General features: G+C 32.9%; 4 protein-coding genes and 1 pseudogene across 4 annotated transcripts in view; 2 read left to right on the top strand and 3 right to left on the bottom strand.

Moving 5' to 3' along the window:
• Positions 1-4,693, bottom strand: part of LOC115878219 (TATA-binding protein-associated factor 172-like) — a 38,028-nt gene extending 33,335 nt beyond the window's left edge. Inside the window, 2 exon segments of the mRNA XM_030894636.1 lie at positions 4,100-4,154; positions 4,530-4,693. Of these exon segments, the coding sequence (XP_030750496.1) occupies positions 4,100-4,113 (14 nt within the window). The 5' untranslated portion in view covers positions 4,114-4,154; positions 4,530-4,693.
• A 129-nt stretch (positions 4,694-4,822) lies between these two features.
• Positions 4,823-5,805, top strand: LOC115878218 (nucleolar protein 12-like). The gene is made up of 2 exons (XM_030894635.1): positions 4,823-5,082; positions 5,195-5,805. Exons 1-2 carry the CDS (start codon positions 4,997-4,999, stop codon positions 5,763-5,765), a joined length of 657 nt encoding a protein of 218 aa, XP_030750495.1. The 5' UTR covers positions 4,823-4,996; the 3' UTR covers positions 5,766-5,805.
• Positions 5,806-5,974: 169 nt separating this feature from the next.
• On the bottom strand, positions 5,975-7,468 carry LOC115878216 (endonuclease III-like protein 1). Its single transcript, XM_030894633.1, has 4 exons — positions 6,813-7,468; positions 6,581-6,751; positions 6,367-6,526; positions 5,975-6,316 (listed from the first exon to the last, which is right to left on the bottom strand). Exons 1-4 carry the CDS (start codon positions 7,218-7,220, stop codon positions 6,057-6,059), a joined length of 999 nt encoding a protein of 332 aa, XP_030750493.1. The 5' UTR covers positions 7,221-7,468; the 3' UTR covers positions 5,975-6,056.
• Positions 7,469-10,078: 2,610 nt separating this feature from the next.
• On the top strand, positions 10,079-10,915 carry LOC115878217 (E3 SUMO-protein ligase NSE2-like). The gene has a single exon (XM_030894634.1). The coding sequence runs from the start codon at positions 10,131-10,133 to the stop codon at positions 10,806-10,808; it is 678 nt and encodes a 225-aa protein (XP_030750494.1). The 5' UTR covers positions 10,079-10,130; the 3' UTR covers positions 10,809-10,915.
• A 1,336-nt stretch (positions 10,916-12,251) lies between these two features.
• On the bottom strand, positions 12,252-14,496 carry LOC115878215 (annotated as a pseudogene).
• Positions 14,497-17,110: the final 2,614 nt, after the last annotated feature.

The following is a 17,110-nucleotide window of genomic DNA, read 5'->3' as shown; positions in this document are numbered from 1 at the left end:
CCTACCCATTAAACAAAGATTTTCCTAGGTATTATTATGTTCAATTTATGGAATCATATATCTACTGGGTGCGTCTCAAAAGTGGCTCACCCCTTTTTATTATTTTAAGATAAAAAAACGAGATTTGGTATGTGGGTATATGAAATAAATTAGGATTGATTGACGTATTCAATTGTTTTTGGCCACTTTCTGTTTCACCGGAAATGACTACAAATTTTTAAATGGCACTCTCGGTATATTTTTACTTTATTCGATAGAAAATGACACTCTGGATAGAATGACATATCATATGTCAACTTTTGACATTTTCACATATAGTTTATTTGAAATTGTAATATGCGGTAGAGGTATGTAGTTCGTGAACGAACTAGTTCCAATGAACTATTCCGACCCCGGAATGAAAGGAACTAGTTCTTGGTTTCTCAAAGAACTAGTTCCTCAGGACCTATTCCAGGATCGAGACTGTGACCGATATAGAATAATATGCGACGGCGACGGATCGGCTAGCGCGCGTAGCCCGATGGTAGGCAGGAGTGGGGAGTGCCAGCCGTACGTTATCGGATCCGGATGGGGAACTAAACCATAAAGTAACTAAAATAAAAGAGTGTTTGAAAGGTTGTCTAACTTGGCCATAATGTTGCATAGTTCAGTTAGGGCTCCAAAGCGTCGCCACCTGCTACCTGTCACGTGTCATTACAAGAATGACAAGTGACATGACAGCAAATTATTTGTATTTTGCAATTGTTTACAATTTTGTTTTGAATTTTGGAATTTTGTTATTATTTTGTGTAGCATAAACTTTGTTTGTTTGTTTTGTGTTTGTGTACCGAATTATGGACGAAGTTTTATTTCCCGAGGAACGAGAGACCTTATATTTCTCTATGATTTGAACTTTATATTTTGTGCTGTGTTTTGCCATCATCATGTAATATTTTGTTCAGCCGATGATGTGATTTGAACACGATCCAGGAAAGGGTATCATGGAAAGCAAGTTCGATATGTAAAGACATTGCCCATCTCTGAACTCTGTGAACGTAAAACGAACTGACTATAAATTTGCGCCTTCATTTAATAGTGTTGAACATTTGCTACATCAACTGAACTTCAACTGCTGACTGCTGAGTTTATAAATCCAACTTAAAGGTGAATTAATTTTTGATGATATCTTATTTAAATCTTTATCTGTTATAATAGCATAGATTGCAAACCCTGCGATCTTATATGCTTTGTTAGTGGCGTTGTTAAATACGTTTTATAATACTATAGGTAAATCGAAGGGTAAATCGCTGGTGTATTTTGGTGGTGTACAAGATGTTGGCATTTTCGTGGCATTATTGGTATTAGTACTAAATTATTTGGCATTACCTTGGCATTAGTGTACAGAAATTCATCAGGAGTTTACCCCTCGAAGTTAATTCAGCATATATGTTTTATATTATCAAATTTAATTTAGCATTTAACTGTAAGCATTTGAAAAGTCTACAATAGTTTATACTTTTCAAATATTCCGTTTTTAAAAATAAACTTTCGTTATATTTTTGCAGTTTTAATTTCGTAATATTTTAAAAAATACATAAAATTTTATATTCATATTTAAACAGCCCGCCTTTTTTGTGGTAGGCAATGCAGATACCTATTTTACCGATAACGTCTGTCATATTTCGATTAGTTCAGTTAGGGCTCAAGGGTGCGCTACAATCGATCCTCGTTAAACGTGTTGCCTACTTTTGACTATGGAAATGACAACTCTTTTATTTTATATTTCTCTATGAACTAAACTAAATAAAAGACTAGTTTACGTACGAACGAATCGGGCCAGCGCGATCGATGCTAGGCAGGAGTGGGGAGTGCCAGCCGTATGCCGTATGTTATCGGATCCGGACCTAAGGTGTGTTCCCAGAAGAATCCCTGACTAGTCAGCACGTTTCTCATTGGTTAAAATGCCTAGAAACCTGATTGTTAGTCTGGTTTCTACACATTTCAACCAATAAGAAACGCGCTGACGGAACAGAGCCCTAAAGAAACTAAATAAAATAGTTTACGTATGGATCAGCCAGAGCGATTGATGCTAGGCAGGCGTGGGGAGTGTCAACAGTATGTTATCGGATCCTGACCTAGAGGAACTAATTAAAAGACTAGTTCACGGGAATCTATTGAGTCGGCAGATCCGAGATATAATACAAGGCGACGACGATGGATTCGGCCTTGTCTATTGCCGCAGCCGGCGCGGCGTAATTACCACAGAAAATTGTCGTGGATACTGTTTTTGATTTTTAGTTTGTTTTTTAAATATTTTATGGGAATGTTTCACTTTAGGTCCCTAAAATTAAGAAATATCTTATAAAACGAAGTAGATATTCTGAATTTTTAGACAAAAGCAAAAAGCTTGAGGTGAGGAGAAATGCATTTTTTCGTAAAATTTTTGTAATATTTGCTCCAATTGATTTGTGATATAGGTTTTTAAATTCTGATTTGAGTTTTTTTATTTTTTTATCTGCAATAAAACTTACCTATATATTTTTAACGTACACAATTACACGTCTCGTTATATCTCCGTACATTATAAAAATTATACAGATCATACTGTGAATAGTTCTGACTGACAACGAAACGCATTAGCAAGCAAGGGGGATGTCAATGTTAGTCGGGAACTATTGTGAACTAAAGATCTAGTTCAAGGAACTATTCCTCTGGAGGAACTAGAACTAAGGAACTAGAATTCCCACCTCTAATATGCGGTTCATAGCAACAATTTGACTCGAAATACCAAGTGTGTGGTATCAAATTATTCGTAAAAAAATGCTTTTTCCAAATATGCTAATGAGTCACCTATGCCCCATTTGAAAAAATTGAGATATGATTAAAAACGATTTGGGTATCTTTTAACCGGCCAGGAGAAAACACGAAAAACATTAGATGATCAAATCTATTTTTCCAAGGCTCCTAGATTAAAAATTAGTGTTTTTAACAAAGCCAGGCCACTCTAGATTGAAATTTAAAATACGATTTTTTTGTAAGAGAAAATGTCAAAAGTTGACATACCATATGTCATTCTATTCAGAGTGTCATTTTCTATAGAATAAAATAAAAATATACCCAGGGTGTCTTAAACAATCAAAAGTTGTAACAATTTCCGGTGAAACAGGAAGTGACCAAAAACAATTGAACACCTCAGTCAATCGTAATTTATGTCATACACTAACATACCAAATCTCGTTTTTTATCTAAAAAAATAAAAAAGTTATAGGGGTGAGCCACTTTTGAGACGAACCCGGTATACGGAGCGCCATGCGCCATCCTGTATATTACAGGGGGATCTACCACAAACATACATAACTAATCTAGAACTTATTTTTTGTAATTTATAAATAACATCACAAATTTCCCCTAAAAGGAAAACAAAACCTCCCAAAAAAATACTAAATTTTAAAAATACATTATCGCATTCGTGTGTTATGTATTCAAACTGGTTTCGTTCGTTAATTTAATTACTAAAAATCGTGTCAGAAATCGACTTTAAATGTAAATTGGTAATTGTTAGGTAATTTTAAGTATGTCGCGGGTGGCCATAAAATATACTAAATTAAATGACTTGAATTTTATTCCCTTCCATTTTATTACAGAAACAAAGTTGATTATTTATTGTTAATCATTTATATTTATTTGTGAAAATATAGTATAGTATTTCTTTGAAAACGATATAATTAAAAAAAACTAACAGGTAGGTATTTGGTTTATAAAAAAAATAGTTTTTGTCTCTTTAAAAAAGCAAGAAATCAACTAAAATGAATACCTACCTATTACCTATCCCTAGCTACAAGAGGTAGGTATATATATTAATAAATTATAAACAAAAGGAAAGCTTCTATTAACACAGAGATCCACAACAATAATTGTAAATAAACCTAATCCCTATTCAAAAAGAACGAATATCTGTTTATATTATTATATTAAAGTAACTGCAAATCATCCATTTTAATTGAATTAAATTTTATTTTCTATTCTCAGCACATTAATTGTGTGCAAATGTCGATACATATAATCTTAACAAATTTAAATGTATGCGCCACTTGATAAAAGTTCAAAAAAATTCACTTACCTACTAGAAGTCATTATTCAATTTCAAGCTTATCTCTCTTGTAAACAGGCAAATCCTGAAAATATACAATGATAGGTGTTTATTACTCGTGAAATCCTCATAATTAAGATACATAACGGAATTTATATTGACCATATGGCTATGACGATAAAAGTAAATGTTGGCCCAAATTAGATCATATTTTAGACAGGTATTTTCTTAATAACTAATCTATTACTATTAAAATCCTTAAAAACATTAGTAATTCAACGACCTAAGACTCTAATATTCGAAGTTTCAATACGGCAATAAACGATTGCAGATCAGATTGATCTAAATCTTTAAATTCCGCATAGGTCATTACAACGTAATATCAAAATTTAGATAGTAAAATTTTTGTCACAATAATTTACCTACTAATAGCTAATTATTCGGAAATTTCAGGACTTACCCAAGTCAACACGTTCTCACTTCACCCGCTGAAACATTTTATAACGTTTTTTGCTGGATTTCACCCCTTTTAATACAGAAATAAATAAAAGTACCCTTTTATGTGTATATTTCGCAGAGGGAAAGTTCATCTTACAATGGACAAATTTATACTGACAGCCATGATGTGGTTGAGTCGGTCTTTATGCAAGTACTAGCTCGTGATTGGTTGAAAATTTAAAGGGAAGGGAAAACCGTCACGATCAAAAGAAATTCTGGTTTCATTGACGATAAAATAACTCTTTTTAAAAATATACAAGCAAGTGACACGCAACGGAAATAAAATATCTCTCAGTTTAATTACAAGAGTAATCGAATTAAACTTATCCAATTATTTATTCTTTAGTCTTTTTATATCAAAAAAACTTATTTTTGATCCTCCAAATATTTGACAACAGCTGTCAATCAATAATAGTGTAAACAAAACACATGGATTCGCGAAATAAAAAATCGAAACGAAGACCCAAGAACCGGGCAAATAAAATCCATTTAGTTTTCGATGAAACCAAAAGAAGGTAATTATTTTTTACTACTAAAATATATAGTATAAGCACCGTACTCTTAATACCGCGCTACAAATAACTTGATAGAAGATACATAACCTCTAAATCGTATCTATTTTTTCAGAGAATTTTTAACTGGTTTTCGTAAAAGAAAACTATTGAGAAAAAAACAGGCGCAAGAGAATTTCGAGAAGGAGCTTAAAGAGGAACGAAAACGATTAAAAGCTGATGCTAAAGAATCTTACAAAAAGTTAGTTGTTTCGTCTAGAGATATTCCCGAACTAGAAAACTTACTCCGGGAGGAATATGAGGAAGACGACGTCACAGTTAAGGTCGTGGAGTTGAACACCAACGATATTGCTAAACAAAACAATTGGATAGGGCTTAATCAACCCAAGTATAATGAAGAAGAGCAAGAAGAAGCAAGTAGCAATGAAGATACCAAAGAAGAAATACCTGGTATGGAGCTGAAAACATCATCAAAGAAAGTTAAACTACCTGACAAGAAGAAATTCCAAAATGAAAAACAGATAAAGAAGGAACTGAAAAAACAAGCAACGAAGAGTGTTCAAAAGAGTAAGGTTTTTCAAAAGAAGAATAAACTCGAAAGGCAAAAACAAAAGAAACAATCTTTTAAACTAAAGAAACAAAAGGAATTTACTAGGAACAAAACTAGAGGAAGGAGGAAAAAATAACTGTAAAAAGTGACATAGTAAAGTAAATATGTTTTTTAATTTTTGGGTTTTATTATCCTACGCTAATTACCTAAAATTCAATTAATTTATTAACTAATTAATTAATTTATTAATTCATATTTAATTAATTTATTAATTAATTCATTAATTTATTTATTTTTTAAATAATTATTCAAAAAAAGTCAAATTTAAAAAACATACTTTATTTTTAAACATAGGTACATAATTAAACAAACGGAAAAAAGTAAAAAAATATATAAAAACATTTTAAAGGTTTTTTTAAGCATTACATTATTTTTTCTTTTTCTTGCTATTTGAATTATCTTTAATGTATTTCATGCCATACGGACATAAATTCTTATTTAAACATGTATGGCACTGAGGTCTCAAGGATTGGCATCTTTGTTGACCGAATCCGACCAGAAGGAGATTCGCTTCCCACCATAAATCAAACGGCAACCAACTTTCAAGTGCTTTCCTGGTTTCTTCTGGAGTTTTTGTATTAACCCAGCCTAAACGATTTGAGATTCTATGGACATGAGTATCAACACCTAAAAATTTAATTATACAAAAAATGTTTCAGTTAAAACTGGTGATTTACCTATTCCTGTAATTTCACCCCAAGCCTCTTTCATACACAAATGTGCCATTTTTGGACCAACCCCAGACAGTTTACATAATTCTTCAGCTGTTTTAGGTATGTCTCCATTATATTTTTGTTTTAGCATTTCTGTAGTATTTTTAATATACTTTACTTTAGTCTAAAAAGTATAAACTTCGTATTAAAAAGAACTAAATTTATTTGCTTAATTTACTTTCCAAAATGAGACAGGTATAATAAGTTTTCCTAGGTCTTCATCTGATGTGTTTAATATGTTCTCTACTGTACAACCGTGATCTTTTAACCGAGCCATGGCAGCCTCGGTCACTGGATCTTTAGTTTGACTACTCAACATCAAAGATAAAAGTGTCTGATATCTGACTACCTAATGAGTAAATTTTAAACATAATTAAAAATCATAACTTAAAAGGTAATAAAGTAGTTACTTCTGGCTTTTCATCAGGACACTTCTTGCTATCTACAAATGAATCAACTGGGGCATCAAAATCTTTTCTCATTTCTTTTAGGTTTTCTAATATTACTTCCCAGTGTGGTGGACATTTTTTATCCATTTTTGATGGTGAAGTCTCATCGTATTCTATTTTTACATGTTCTCTTTTTACTGTCTTTATTAGCTTATCACTTGAATTATTATCAGGTTCTAGGTTTTGTGAGGTATCACTGTGAACTAGTCCTTTCTTACTTTTAGGCTTGAATTTTGCAAAATCAATACTGTGTTCAGATTGGGCATCGCTATTAGTGATTTGTTTTGCATTTCTAGTTCTTTTTTGTATGGGAGAAACTTGTTTAACTGACTTCATTATATCACAGTATAAAACTGTGATTTTATTCATATATCTATTATACCTTTTTTGGTTATTTATGACTACTAACTTAATAAAAAAATAAAATAAGTTGTTGAACAAAAGTTGTTTTTTAAATTTTGAAGTTGTATTAAAATTATGGAGTCTAAAAGGAGGAGGCGAATCGAACGCAAAAATTATGGGCCCAGTTTTTGAGATCTAAATGAAGTTCGAAAATCGCCGTTAGGGGCGCTTGTGATGATTGGGATACTAGAAACAGGGGGGTGACAGTGAAATAGGAAAATTGGAAACAGTCATTAGTGTCATTCCTGTCATTCTCCTCACGACAAGTATGGCCGCCTAGACAAGGACAGCATTGTTTTTGTCTAACTATTGTCTAACTTCACAGTTTAGAATTGACAGATTTCAGTTTCAGAGACAACTTCAGATTTGTTCTAGAATATACAAATAATGTATACATAAGATATTGGGTAAAATGTAAATATATTTTAAATTTTGGGGTTTGAAAATCGATCTAATTTAACAAAAAACATTTAATATCTACTAATAGTGATGTATTATTATTTGCATTCACAAAATTTATATGTATATTTTGCAGGTATCAATGTTCGAAAAATTATATTTACAGATAATACAATATCATCTAAAAAAAGGCGTCAGCGATGGTTATGAAATGAAGATCGCTGGCATTTTATATGTAAAATTATTCTAACATTTTTGATTTTCTTGGGATTTTTAGGTTCGGGAAAAACGCTGATTTAAGTTTTCATTTGGGTTTTCATTATTTTTATTTGGTTTAAAAAAAACGTTTCGGCTAACTATAGCCTTCATCAGTGTTGTGTCATATGAAAAAAATAGTGTCGAATATAATCCAAAAAATTACATATAAATTCACACCACATAATGTTTACTGCAATTAATAAACTAATATAAACTTATCAAAAGATGACCACATATTTTTAAGAATTATTATTCTTAACACTAAAACTATCTACATTGACTATGGATTACGCAGTAAACATTATGTGGTGCGTGGTGTGAATATTTTATATGTAATTTTTTGGATTATATTGGACACTATTTTTTTCATACGACACAACACTGATGAAGGCTATAATGTTAACCATAACGTTTTTTTTAAACCAAATAAAAATAATGAAAAACCAAATGAAAACTTAATCAGCGTTTTTTTCCGAACCTAAATCCCAAGAAAATCAAAAAATTTAGAATATTTAGAAACAAGATTCAAGAATATAAAATTTTCCAAGATTGTAAAATTCTAGTTAATTATTTTATGTGTACAATTATTTAGGGAATGTCATCGATGTTCATTTCCAAATCAACTAGACGCCGATTTTTTTCGATGATACGGTATAATTCTTACATAAAATGTAAATAACATTCGACCAATTAAAACAAAGATATGAATTTCTTAGTATTTTAGTAACACCTTTATTCTTAAAACTTAATTTTGTATTGCAAATATACCAATTTTATTGTTATTTTATTCATATTGTATTCAGCCATCACTTAAATATTTGATATTAATTTGGTATTATAAATAATCAACACTATTCAGTAAAAATTACTGAACAAATATATGTTATGCTTTACATACATTAATTATCAAACAAAAACACATTCTTCTTTTAAACTTTATCATTCTTGTCTTTACAAAAATCTTTTTTAATTTTGAACTCAAAATAATAATCTTTTTCATGATCTTTAATACACATATTCTTTATTTTTCCCTAGATCATAATACCTACTTACGTGTTTGAATCTATCGAAGTTGAACCAACAACACTTGGAGTGGAGATTCCACAATAAGAATAAAATTAACATAATTGTTCAGTTTTCTTTAATACCATCCTGGGAGAATATCATTTTTAAGTTTATTAAAGATATTTTCAATAGAATTGTCTTGATTTATAACTCGTACCCACTTTTCTTGCTCTTCTGAATACTTTAAGCTGCCTAGTATAACTATCCTTTCCACCAGGAACATAACAAAGATGAGGCATAGCACCAAAAACACACTCCACTTAAGCTTTATTGATGAATTGTTGAGTCTTAAAAAACACACACAAAAATCACGATAAATAAAAAATTTATGGGCACTTTTAGGTTAAAGCACTTAACAAAACGTGTAATATTTCGTGTTTTTTTATGAGAAACAGATTGACCATCATAGTAACCATATATCTGGTAGTACTTTATAGGTCTGTTCTCAGAAGAATCCCTGACTAGTCAGCGCGTTTCTTATTGGTTGAAATGTGTAGAAACCAGACTAACAATCAGGTTTCTACGCATTTTAACCAATGAGAAACGTGCTGACTAGTCAGGGATTCTTCTGAGAACAGACCTTATGTCACTTAAACACCAAAATAATTAGTTTTTTGCACTACAATAACAAATAATACCAAAAATCAACCGACAAAATATGAATACAGAATCTAACCCAATATCTAAGTATGTACAGCTGATGAAGTAAACAAAAGTCCGCCCGTGGGCTGATCTTTTATAGAGGGCATTGGTTGAACAAAAGTTGTTTTTTAAATTTTGAAGTTGAAGTATTAAAGTGGGGTTACATTTTATTTTTCTTCTCTTCCGTTTATCGGCCTTGAGCTGTTAGGACTTTACGGCAGAAATACTATTTTATTTAAAATTTAATTTTGTTATTTAAAATATAAGCTAAAATTATATCAATTTTCTAGGAATTTAATTTCTAAATGGGATTGTTTTTGAACTTCGTGAATTAGAAAATCCAATTATGTTAAAAGATTTTAACATGAAAATCATATACTATAAAAAAAAGGGATTTAAATTGGTACTACCGTGAAGCTAGGCGTGCATGAAAAATTTAAATTTTTGACATTTGACATTTACAAAAGGAAACAAAACATTTGAAATTTAAATTTAATTTTATGAATATATAAAATGGCTTTAAAGGAAAGATATAGTGTAGCTTTAAACAAATGTTTAAGATCATTATCATCCTGGAAAAATGTTATATCTGATAACTTGGATACATCAACGAAACAAGTGGAAATGCAAAAGTTCCAAGACCTTCTAAAAGAATATTGCCTTATTGACAACGATTTTAAGAAATCCGAACAAGCGATAAGTCTTGTCGAAGACAAATTAGGCAAAATTGAAAACTTGGAGGATATTGATAAGGTTTTCCAAGAAAAATTATCAGAACAACCTGATGAAGAGGTAACATCAAGTGAAATATGGCAAGAGTACTTCCTAGAAGATTTATCTGTGCAAGAACTGAAACAGAAGAAGAAGAAAGACAAAGCAGTGTATGAAGAAGTCGGTGACGACTCCGTTTTGTGTTCTAGTTCCTTTACACCGCCTATAGATCCAATTTCAAAAACAGTGATTCGAAACCCGGTCAAAAATAAGAATTGCAAGCACATTTACGAAAGCGATTCTATATATCAGTACATGAGACAATCGAAACGTAAAGCTAGGTGTCCCTATGTTGGCTGTAAGAATAATAAGTTGGATGGATCGGATTTAACAGAGGACAAAGAATTAGAAGAAAAAATTAGTCAGTATATTGCACAAAGTCAGGATAGTTCTGACGGTGATAGTAGTGATGACGATTGATTTATCACTTTAGGGATTGTAAGAGAGTTTGTGACGATTTTCATATTTTGTACTTGATTAAGAAGGATTTGTTTTTATACCTAAATAAACAAATAATTTGTTATAACTAAGTTTTATTATTTATTAAAACCTCAGATTAAAAATCATGAGTAAAGTACAGGGTTTCCAGGAAACCTGACAGCAAAAACAATTTAGTTTAGTAAAATATTTTACAGTTACAGTTGAATTAATTTCTCATTTACTTTCTTGAATATTTTAGTCTCTACGATGCTACAACTCTACTTAAACGACGCATGTTTGAAAGTACCCATGTCTATACTACGCACAAATTTTTTCGTTTTTGGTGCACTCCTGGAAAGTGAATGTTCTTTGGTTTATATTTTGTTGATTCCGGGGCTATTATTTGCGTCCTATAGAAATGGCTATGTTAAAAATAATAATTTTTAATCGAGAAGCCTTGGAAAAAATAGATTTGATCGTCCATTGTTTATATTGTCGTGTCCTGGCCGAGAAGGCTATTTAAAAATCAAAAGTTGTAGTCATTTCCGGTAAAACAGGAAGTGACCGAAAACAAATGAATACGTCAATCAATCGTAATTTATGTCAAATACTGACATACCAAATCTCGTTTTTTATCTGAAAAAATAACAAAGTTCTAGGGGTAAGCCACTTTTGAGACGCACCAGGTATACAAGGTGTTCCTTAATGACATGCTAATATTAAGGTAATGATTCTCGGACCTATTTTAAGAGAAAAACTTCATATGAATGTATGTCCTAAACATCTTAACTGAGATACAGTGTGGCAAAATTAAAAAAAAACATTTTTTCATAGTAACTCTGATTTTATTAAAGATATCTTATATCTTTATGAAACTTGATACACGTCTTCTAGGCATCTATGCATATCTTTTTTGAGGTAATTTTTTTATTTATTTCCACCAGTGCCGTCCATACGGGTTTTACATTGAATAATTTTGAAGAAAAAATTGGTACACCACTGAGTTCTTTTAAGAAAAAAATTATTTTCAAAAAATCTCCATTCATTTCTAAACAATTTTTAACTCTTGATTTTTTTCGTCCGATGCATATAGTTTCTGCTTAAAAAAATTAGTCAGCTTACTTCGCTGAGAATCTGATGCGGTGGTTGTTGTTGTTAACAAATTAAACCTTTTTTGTAAATCAAAATATGTATTTCGATTCATAGAAGACGTGTATGAAATAGGTCGAAGAATAAAGGGCCCTTAAATATTAGCATTAAGGAACATTCTGTACAATAAATAATAAAATATGTTAATCTTTTTATTCTTATAAAACAATATTTTATTATTCATATTAGAAAATACTTCCATTGAATTTAGTATTTTGTTATTTAACTTTTTTGCAAAAAAACAGATTTAATTAAACCAGTTAAAAAGGGAAGATTTAAATAAAATACCAACTTATAATTTTTGTATATTCTTTTTATTCAAACACTTTTTCATACAACAAATACTTTTCTAGCCTAAAGCGAGTAATACATTAAAGGTAGGTAAATTTCAGAATAATGAATACATTAAAAATAAAATACAAAATCATCTAAAACTGGCACAATGAAAACTAACTAAACTAGAAAAATACACGAGTATATTATAAGTATAATTATTTTTGAACGAACTTATGAAACTATATTTAGTCAACTTCCTCAACTGTAGGCCCTCCTTGAGCCCCAGGAAATCCATTACCGTAACCCGCTCCAGGATTAGGACCTCCAGCCCCTGCACCCCCGTGCAACTTTGACATAATAGGACTACAAGTTAAAGTAAGCTGCCTCTGTTTGTCTTCAAACTCTTCCTTCTCCGCCAACGAGTTACTATCCAACCATTGTAGAGCGTCCTTGCATTCACGCTCGATGGTAGCCTTATCTTCTGCGCTCAACTTGTCTCCGCAGTCCTGCGCAGCTTGTTTCACCTGGAAAATGTACGCCTCCAGCTGGTTACGCGCAGCTACCTTCTGACGTTGCTTCTCGTCCTCTTCTTTGTACTTCTCGGCTTCTGAAAGCATGCGATCTATGTCCGCTTGCGATAACCTTCCCTTATCGTTCTTGATAGTGATGTTTCGCACGTTTCCAGAACTGGTATCCTTGGCGGAAACGTTCAGGATTCCATTAGCATCGAGATCGAACGTGACCTCGATCTTAGGCACTCCCCTAGGTGCCGGGGTATACCGGTTAAGTCAAAGGTACCCAGAAGGTTGTTGTCTTTGGTCATGGCTCTTTCTCCTTCGAAAACCTGGATAGTAACAGCTGGCTGATTATCGGCGTAAGTAGTAAAGCTCTGGGTCTGTTTGCAGGGGATTCTAGCGTTCCTTTCTATGATCTTGGTCATAACCCCTCCAGCAGTCTCAATGCCCAAAGACAGAGGGGTAACGTCAACCAAAAGCAGGTCCTGGATCTTGGAATCCTGAGCTCCAGTCAAGACGGCAGCTTGCACAGCCGCACCATAAGCCACAGCTTCATCAGGGTTGATAGAAAGGTTCAGTTGCTTCCCATTGAAGAAGTTTTGAAGGAGCTGTTGAATTTTCGGTATTCTTGTAGAGCCTCCCACCAAAACTATGTCGTGGATAGAACCTTTATCCATTTTGGCATCCGCCAAGGCTTTCTCTACTGGCTGTAAGGTTCCCCTGAACAAATCAGAGTTGAGCTCTTCGAATCTTGCTCGGGAAATCTTCGTGTAGAAGTCGATGCCTTCGTATAGAGCGTCGATCTCAATGGTAGCTTCGGTACTGGAGGATAAAGTACGTTTAGCTCTTTCCGCTGCAGTTCTCAATCTTCTTATAGCCCTGGGGTTGGTCTTGAGGTCTTTTGAACTTGCGCTTGAACTCTTCAGCGAAATGGTTCACTAGTCTGTTGTCGAAGTCTTCCCCACCCAAATGTGTGTCTCCAGCGGTGGATTTCACTTCAAACAGAGAACCTTCATCGATGGTTAGGATGGAAACATCGAAAGTACCTCCTCCCAAATCGAAAATCAGCACGTTCTTCTCTCCTTTGAGGTTCTTGTCCAATCCATAAGCCAGAGCAGCGGCTGTGGGTTCATTGATGATCCTTAACACGTTCAATCCGGCGATAACACCAGCATCTTTGGTAGCTTGTCTTTGGGAATCGTTGAAATAAGCTGGCACAGTAATCACGGCTTCCTTGATGTTCACTCCTAAGTAAGCCTCGGCGATTTCCTTCATCTTGATCAGCACCATAGAACTGATCTCTTCGGGTGCAAAAAGTTTTGTCTCGCCTTTGTACTCGACCTGGAGTTTAGGCTTGCCACGTTCGTTCATTACCTTGAAGGGCCAGTGCTTGATGTCTTCCTGGATCTTGGGGTCGTCGAATTTGCGTCCAATCAGTCTCTTGGCGTCGAAGATGGTGTTGGACGGGTTCATAGCAACTTGGTTCTTGGCTGCATCTCCGATAAGACGTTCGGTATCGGTAAAAGCCACGTAACTCGGAGTTGTACGATTTCCTTGGTCGTTTGCGATGATTTCCACTTTTCCTTGCTGCCACACGCCTACGCACGAGTAGGTCGTGCCCAAATCGATACCAATAGCAGGAGCGTTCACCATTTTGCACTTTTAACAACAACTGTTCAACGTACACGAATATAAACAATGTTTTTACGCGATCCGCGCTTAGCCTCTGGTTTGTGTTTACTTCTCACCGGTTTTGAATTGACTGAATAGCGCGCCAAGGCTGTTTGTTTATATACTGGGCCGAAGGAGGGTCCCGAACGGGAGCGATAATTCTCGAACGGGACTTAACGTTCTCGAACGTTTGTTCTGCGCCTGACTTTTTCCAGACAGTTCTCGACGTTGTCGTTCGATAATCGTTTAGTTTAGGGTCGGTAAACGCTGTATTAGATAAACTTCCCGTTAAAAATTCGCTTTTTATCTCGATTTATTCGCAATTAACCGGCTTTTTTCTGATTTATTTACAGAATATGTCATACGTTTAAACTATTTTCCTTTTATTATTCTTCAAGTATTGTTATTTGACGAAAAAAAGGATTTTGGAATATATCAAGTTATTTTTTAACTGACGGATGAATAGTCTGAGCTTTATGTTTCGATTTTATGCACCAGTAATAAGCGATAGGTAATTTAAGTAAATACCTATATAATTTTTATTTGTTAGTTAATGACTAAACGGATAAAAATAATAGGCAGTATAAAATGTTATTTTTAGATCAAAGTATTTATTTTTTAGAAAAATATTATTTTAGTATCTTTTTTCAGTACGAATAGGAATCGTTCATGATTTTTTCTATTAATTCATTTGTTTTTAAGAAAATTATAATTTTAAGAATGTGTAAAATAAAGAATGTACATAATAAAAATGCATGGCATTTAGATATATTTGAATAAATGAATCTATTTATATGTATGTCTTCGTCTAAAAATAGAGTTTTTAATATTTTAACAGGTGCATATCATTTTGTATTCGCTCAAGTTAATTGAATTTATAGTTTTCAAATACACCTACGAAGAGTTTTAAGTACATTTCGATGCTTATTATTCTTTATTTTGTATAAAGATATTTTTCGTATACATAAATATATCGAATACTATTATGTACGTATATACATATGTATTATTATGTACTATATAGTTAACCTAGGTCATAACTTACGTGTCTCTGTGATAACAAATTCCTGGACTGCGTTCAATCTTCTCCCTTGTAACTTCTGTATAACGATTAGCCACTATTTTTTTCATAATTAGGTAAATCCAATTATTGTTATTTATTAGCATTATCCACCCTTTTTATTGATTTTTGTTAAGTGCCGAAAAAAACGGCGTCCTGTTGGCTTGGAAATTACGATCGTCAATCTCGCTATAACTGCGAGTTGCTATATCACCCTATAATTTTACATACAAAATGACAGCGATCTTTATTTCGAAGCCATCTCCGACGCCTTTTTTTTCGATCGTATGGTAGTATTTACAAGAATTATAAACGCATATTTTATACTTACCTTCTTATTCAAAATCCTCATTTTAGTACAGAAAAAATACACAAAATTATGTGTGTAAGATCGCATTAAAGTGTTCTATAAATCATTAATTTCGAGAACACATTATTTAAAGTGTTCTGTACATGGTTAACTTCTGAGAACATGTTAAAAATGTTCTTGATATGATTCATTTCAAGAACACAGTTAAAAAGTGTACTATAAATGATTAATTCGGAGAACACATTCACAGTGTTCTGGAAATAGTTGTAGATTAACTCGAATTTTCGAGAACACGTTTAAAGTGTTCCCAAAAGTTCTAGTTTAGCTTGAGATATTCTAGCTATTCTCTTGAAATAGTTATTTTTCACGAACACATTTAATGTGTTCTTTAAATGTCTAATTTCCAGAACACGTTCATATTGCACTCAAAATAGTTAATATTGAGAAATATTCAAGCTGTTCTGGCAATAATTAATTTAAGAACACATTTAAAGTGCTCTGTCAATGATTACACACATTTCTGGTGTTCTCGAAAGTTCTATGTAGTTAACCTTAAAAATATGTTAAAGCTATTCTTAAAACATTTAATTTCAAGATCACATATACAGTGTTCTGTAAATGCCTAATTTTGAGAATACATTCACGGTGTTCTGGGAATAGTTGTAGATTAACTAGAACTTTCGAGAACACGTTTAAAGTGTTAAAGTTCTAGTTTAGCTTGAGATGTTCTACCTATTCTTGAAATAGTTATTTTTCACGAACACTTTTAAATTGTTCTTTAAATGCTTGAAAGTTAATTTCAAGATCACATACAGAGTGTTCTATAAATGTCTAATTTCGAGAACACATACAAAGTGTTCTCAAAATAATTAATTTTGAGAACACGTAAAATCTGTCCTTGAAATAGTTAACTTGAAGAACACATTTAAGGTTGTTTGAGGTGTTATGTGAATGGTTAGTTTTGAGACCCCATTCAAAGAGTTCTCGAAAGTTCTAGTTGATTTGAGAACATGTTTAAGCTATTTGTGAAACAGTGAATTGCAAGAACAGATTTATTTATTATTTTTTTGCTTCCCCTAGGAGATGCAAGACCTTGTCGTTGGTGGGGAAGCTCCTGGTCAGGTGCTGGGGGGAATCCCCTCTAGCACTTGGCTTGGTCTAAGAAGCATCTCTCATCGTCTTGTCCCTGACTGTAGTGTCGTGGCCAGGGAATTGCACCAAGACATATAACGATACCAGGCGGGGCTACGGACAGCCTCAACCTTGGGGCACCGGGGGGCACCCCATTGTATTTTACCCCTTACTTCTACATGCGGGGCTC

The sequence above is a fragment of the Sitophilus oryzae genome, unplaced genomic scaffold, assembly GCF_002938485.1.
Source record: "Sitophilus oryzae breed Bouriz unplaced genomic scaffold, Soryzae_2.0 scaffold_1502_pilon_pilon, whole genome shotgun sequence".
NCBI classification, from domain to species: domain Eukaryota; kingdom Metazoa; phylum Arthropoda; class Insecta; order Coleoptera; family Curculionidae; genus Sitophilus; species Sitophilus oryzae.
The sequence above is the reverse complement of the archived record's forward strand: the minus strand, read 5'-3'. Positions and strand labels throughout refer to the sequence as shown.

Coding starts and splice junctions, on each gene's coding strand:
- LOC115878218 (XM_030894635.1), top strand. CDS start 4,997: ATGGATTCGCGAAATAAAAAATCGAAACGAAGACCCAAGAACCGGGCA. Junction 5,083..5,194: donor TTCGATGAAACCAAAAGAAG/GTAATTATTTTT, acceptor CTATTTTTTCAG/AGAATTTTTAACTGGTTTTC.
- LOC115878216 (XM_030894633.1), bottom strand. CDS start 7,220: ATGAATAAAATCACAGTTTTATACTGTGATATAATGAAGTCAGTTAAA. Junction 6,752..6,812: donor GTCCTGATGAAAAGCCAGAA/GTAACTACTTTA, acceptor TTTACTCATTAG/GTAGTCAGATATCAGACACT. Junction 6,527..6,580: donor TACCTGTCTCATTTTGGAAA/GTAAATTAAGCA, acceptor TATACTTTTTAG/ACTAAAGTAAAGTATATTAA.
- LOC115878217 (XM_030894634.1), top strand. CDS start 10,131: ATGGCTTTAAAGGAAAGATATAGTGTAGCTTTAAACAAATGTTTAAGA.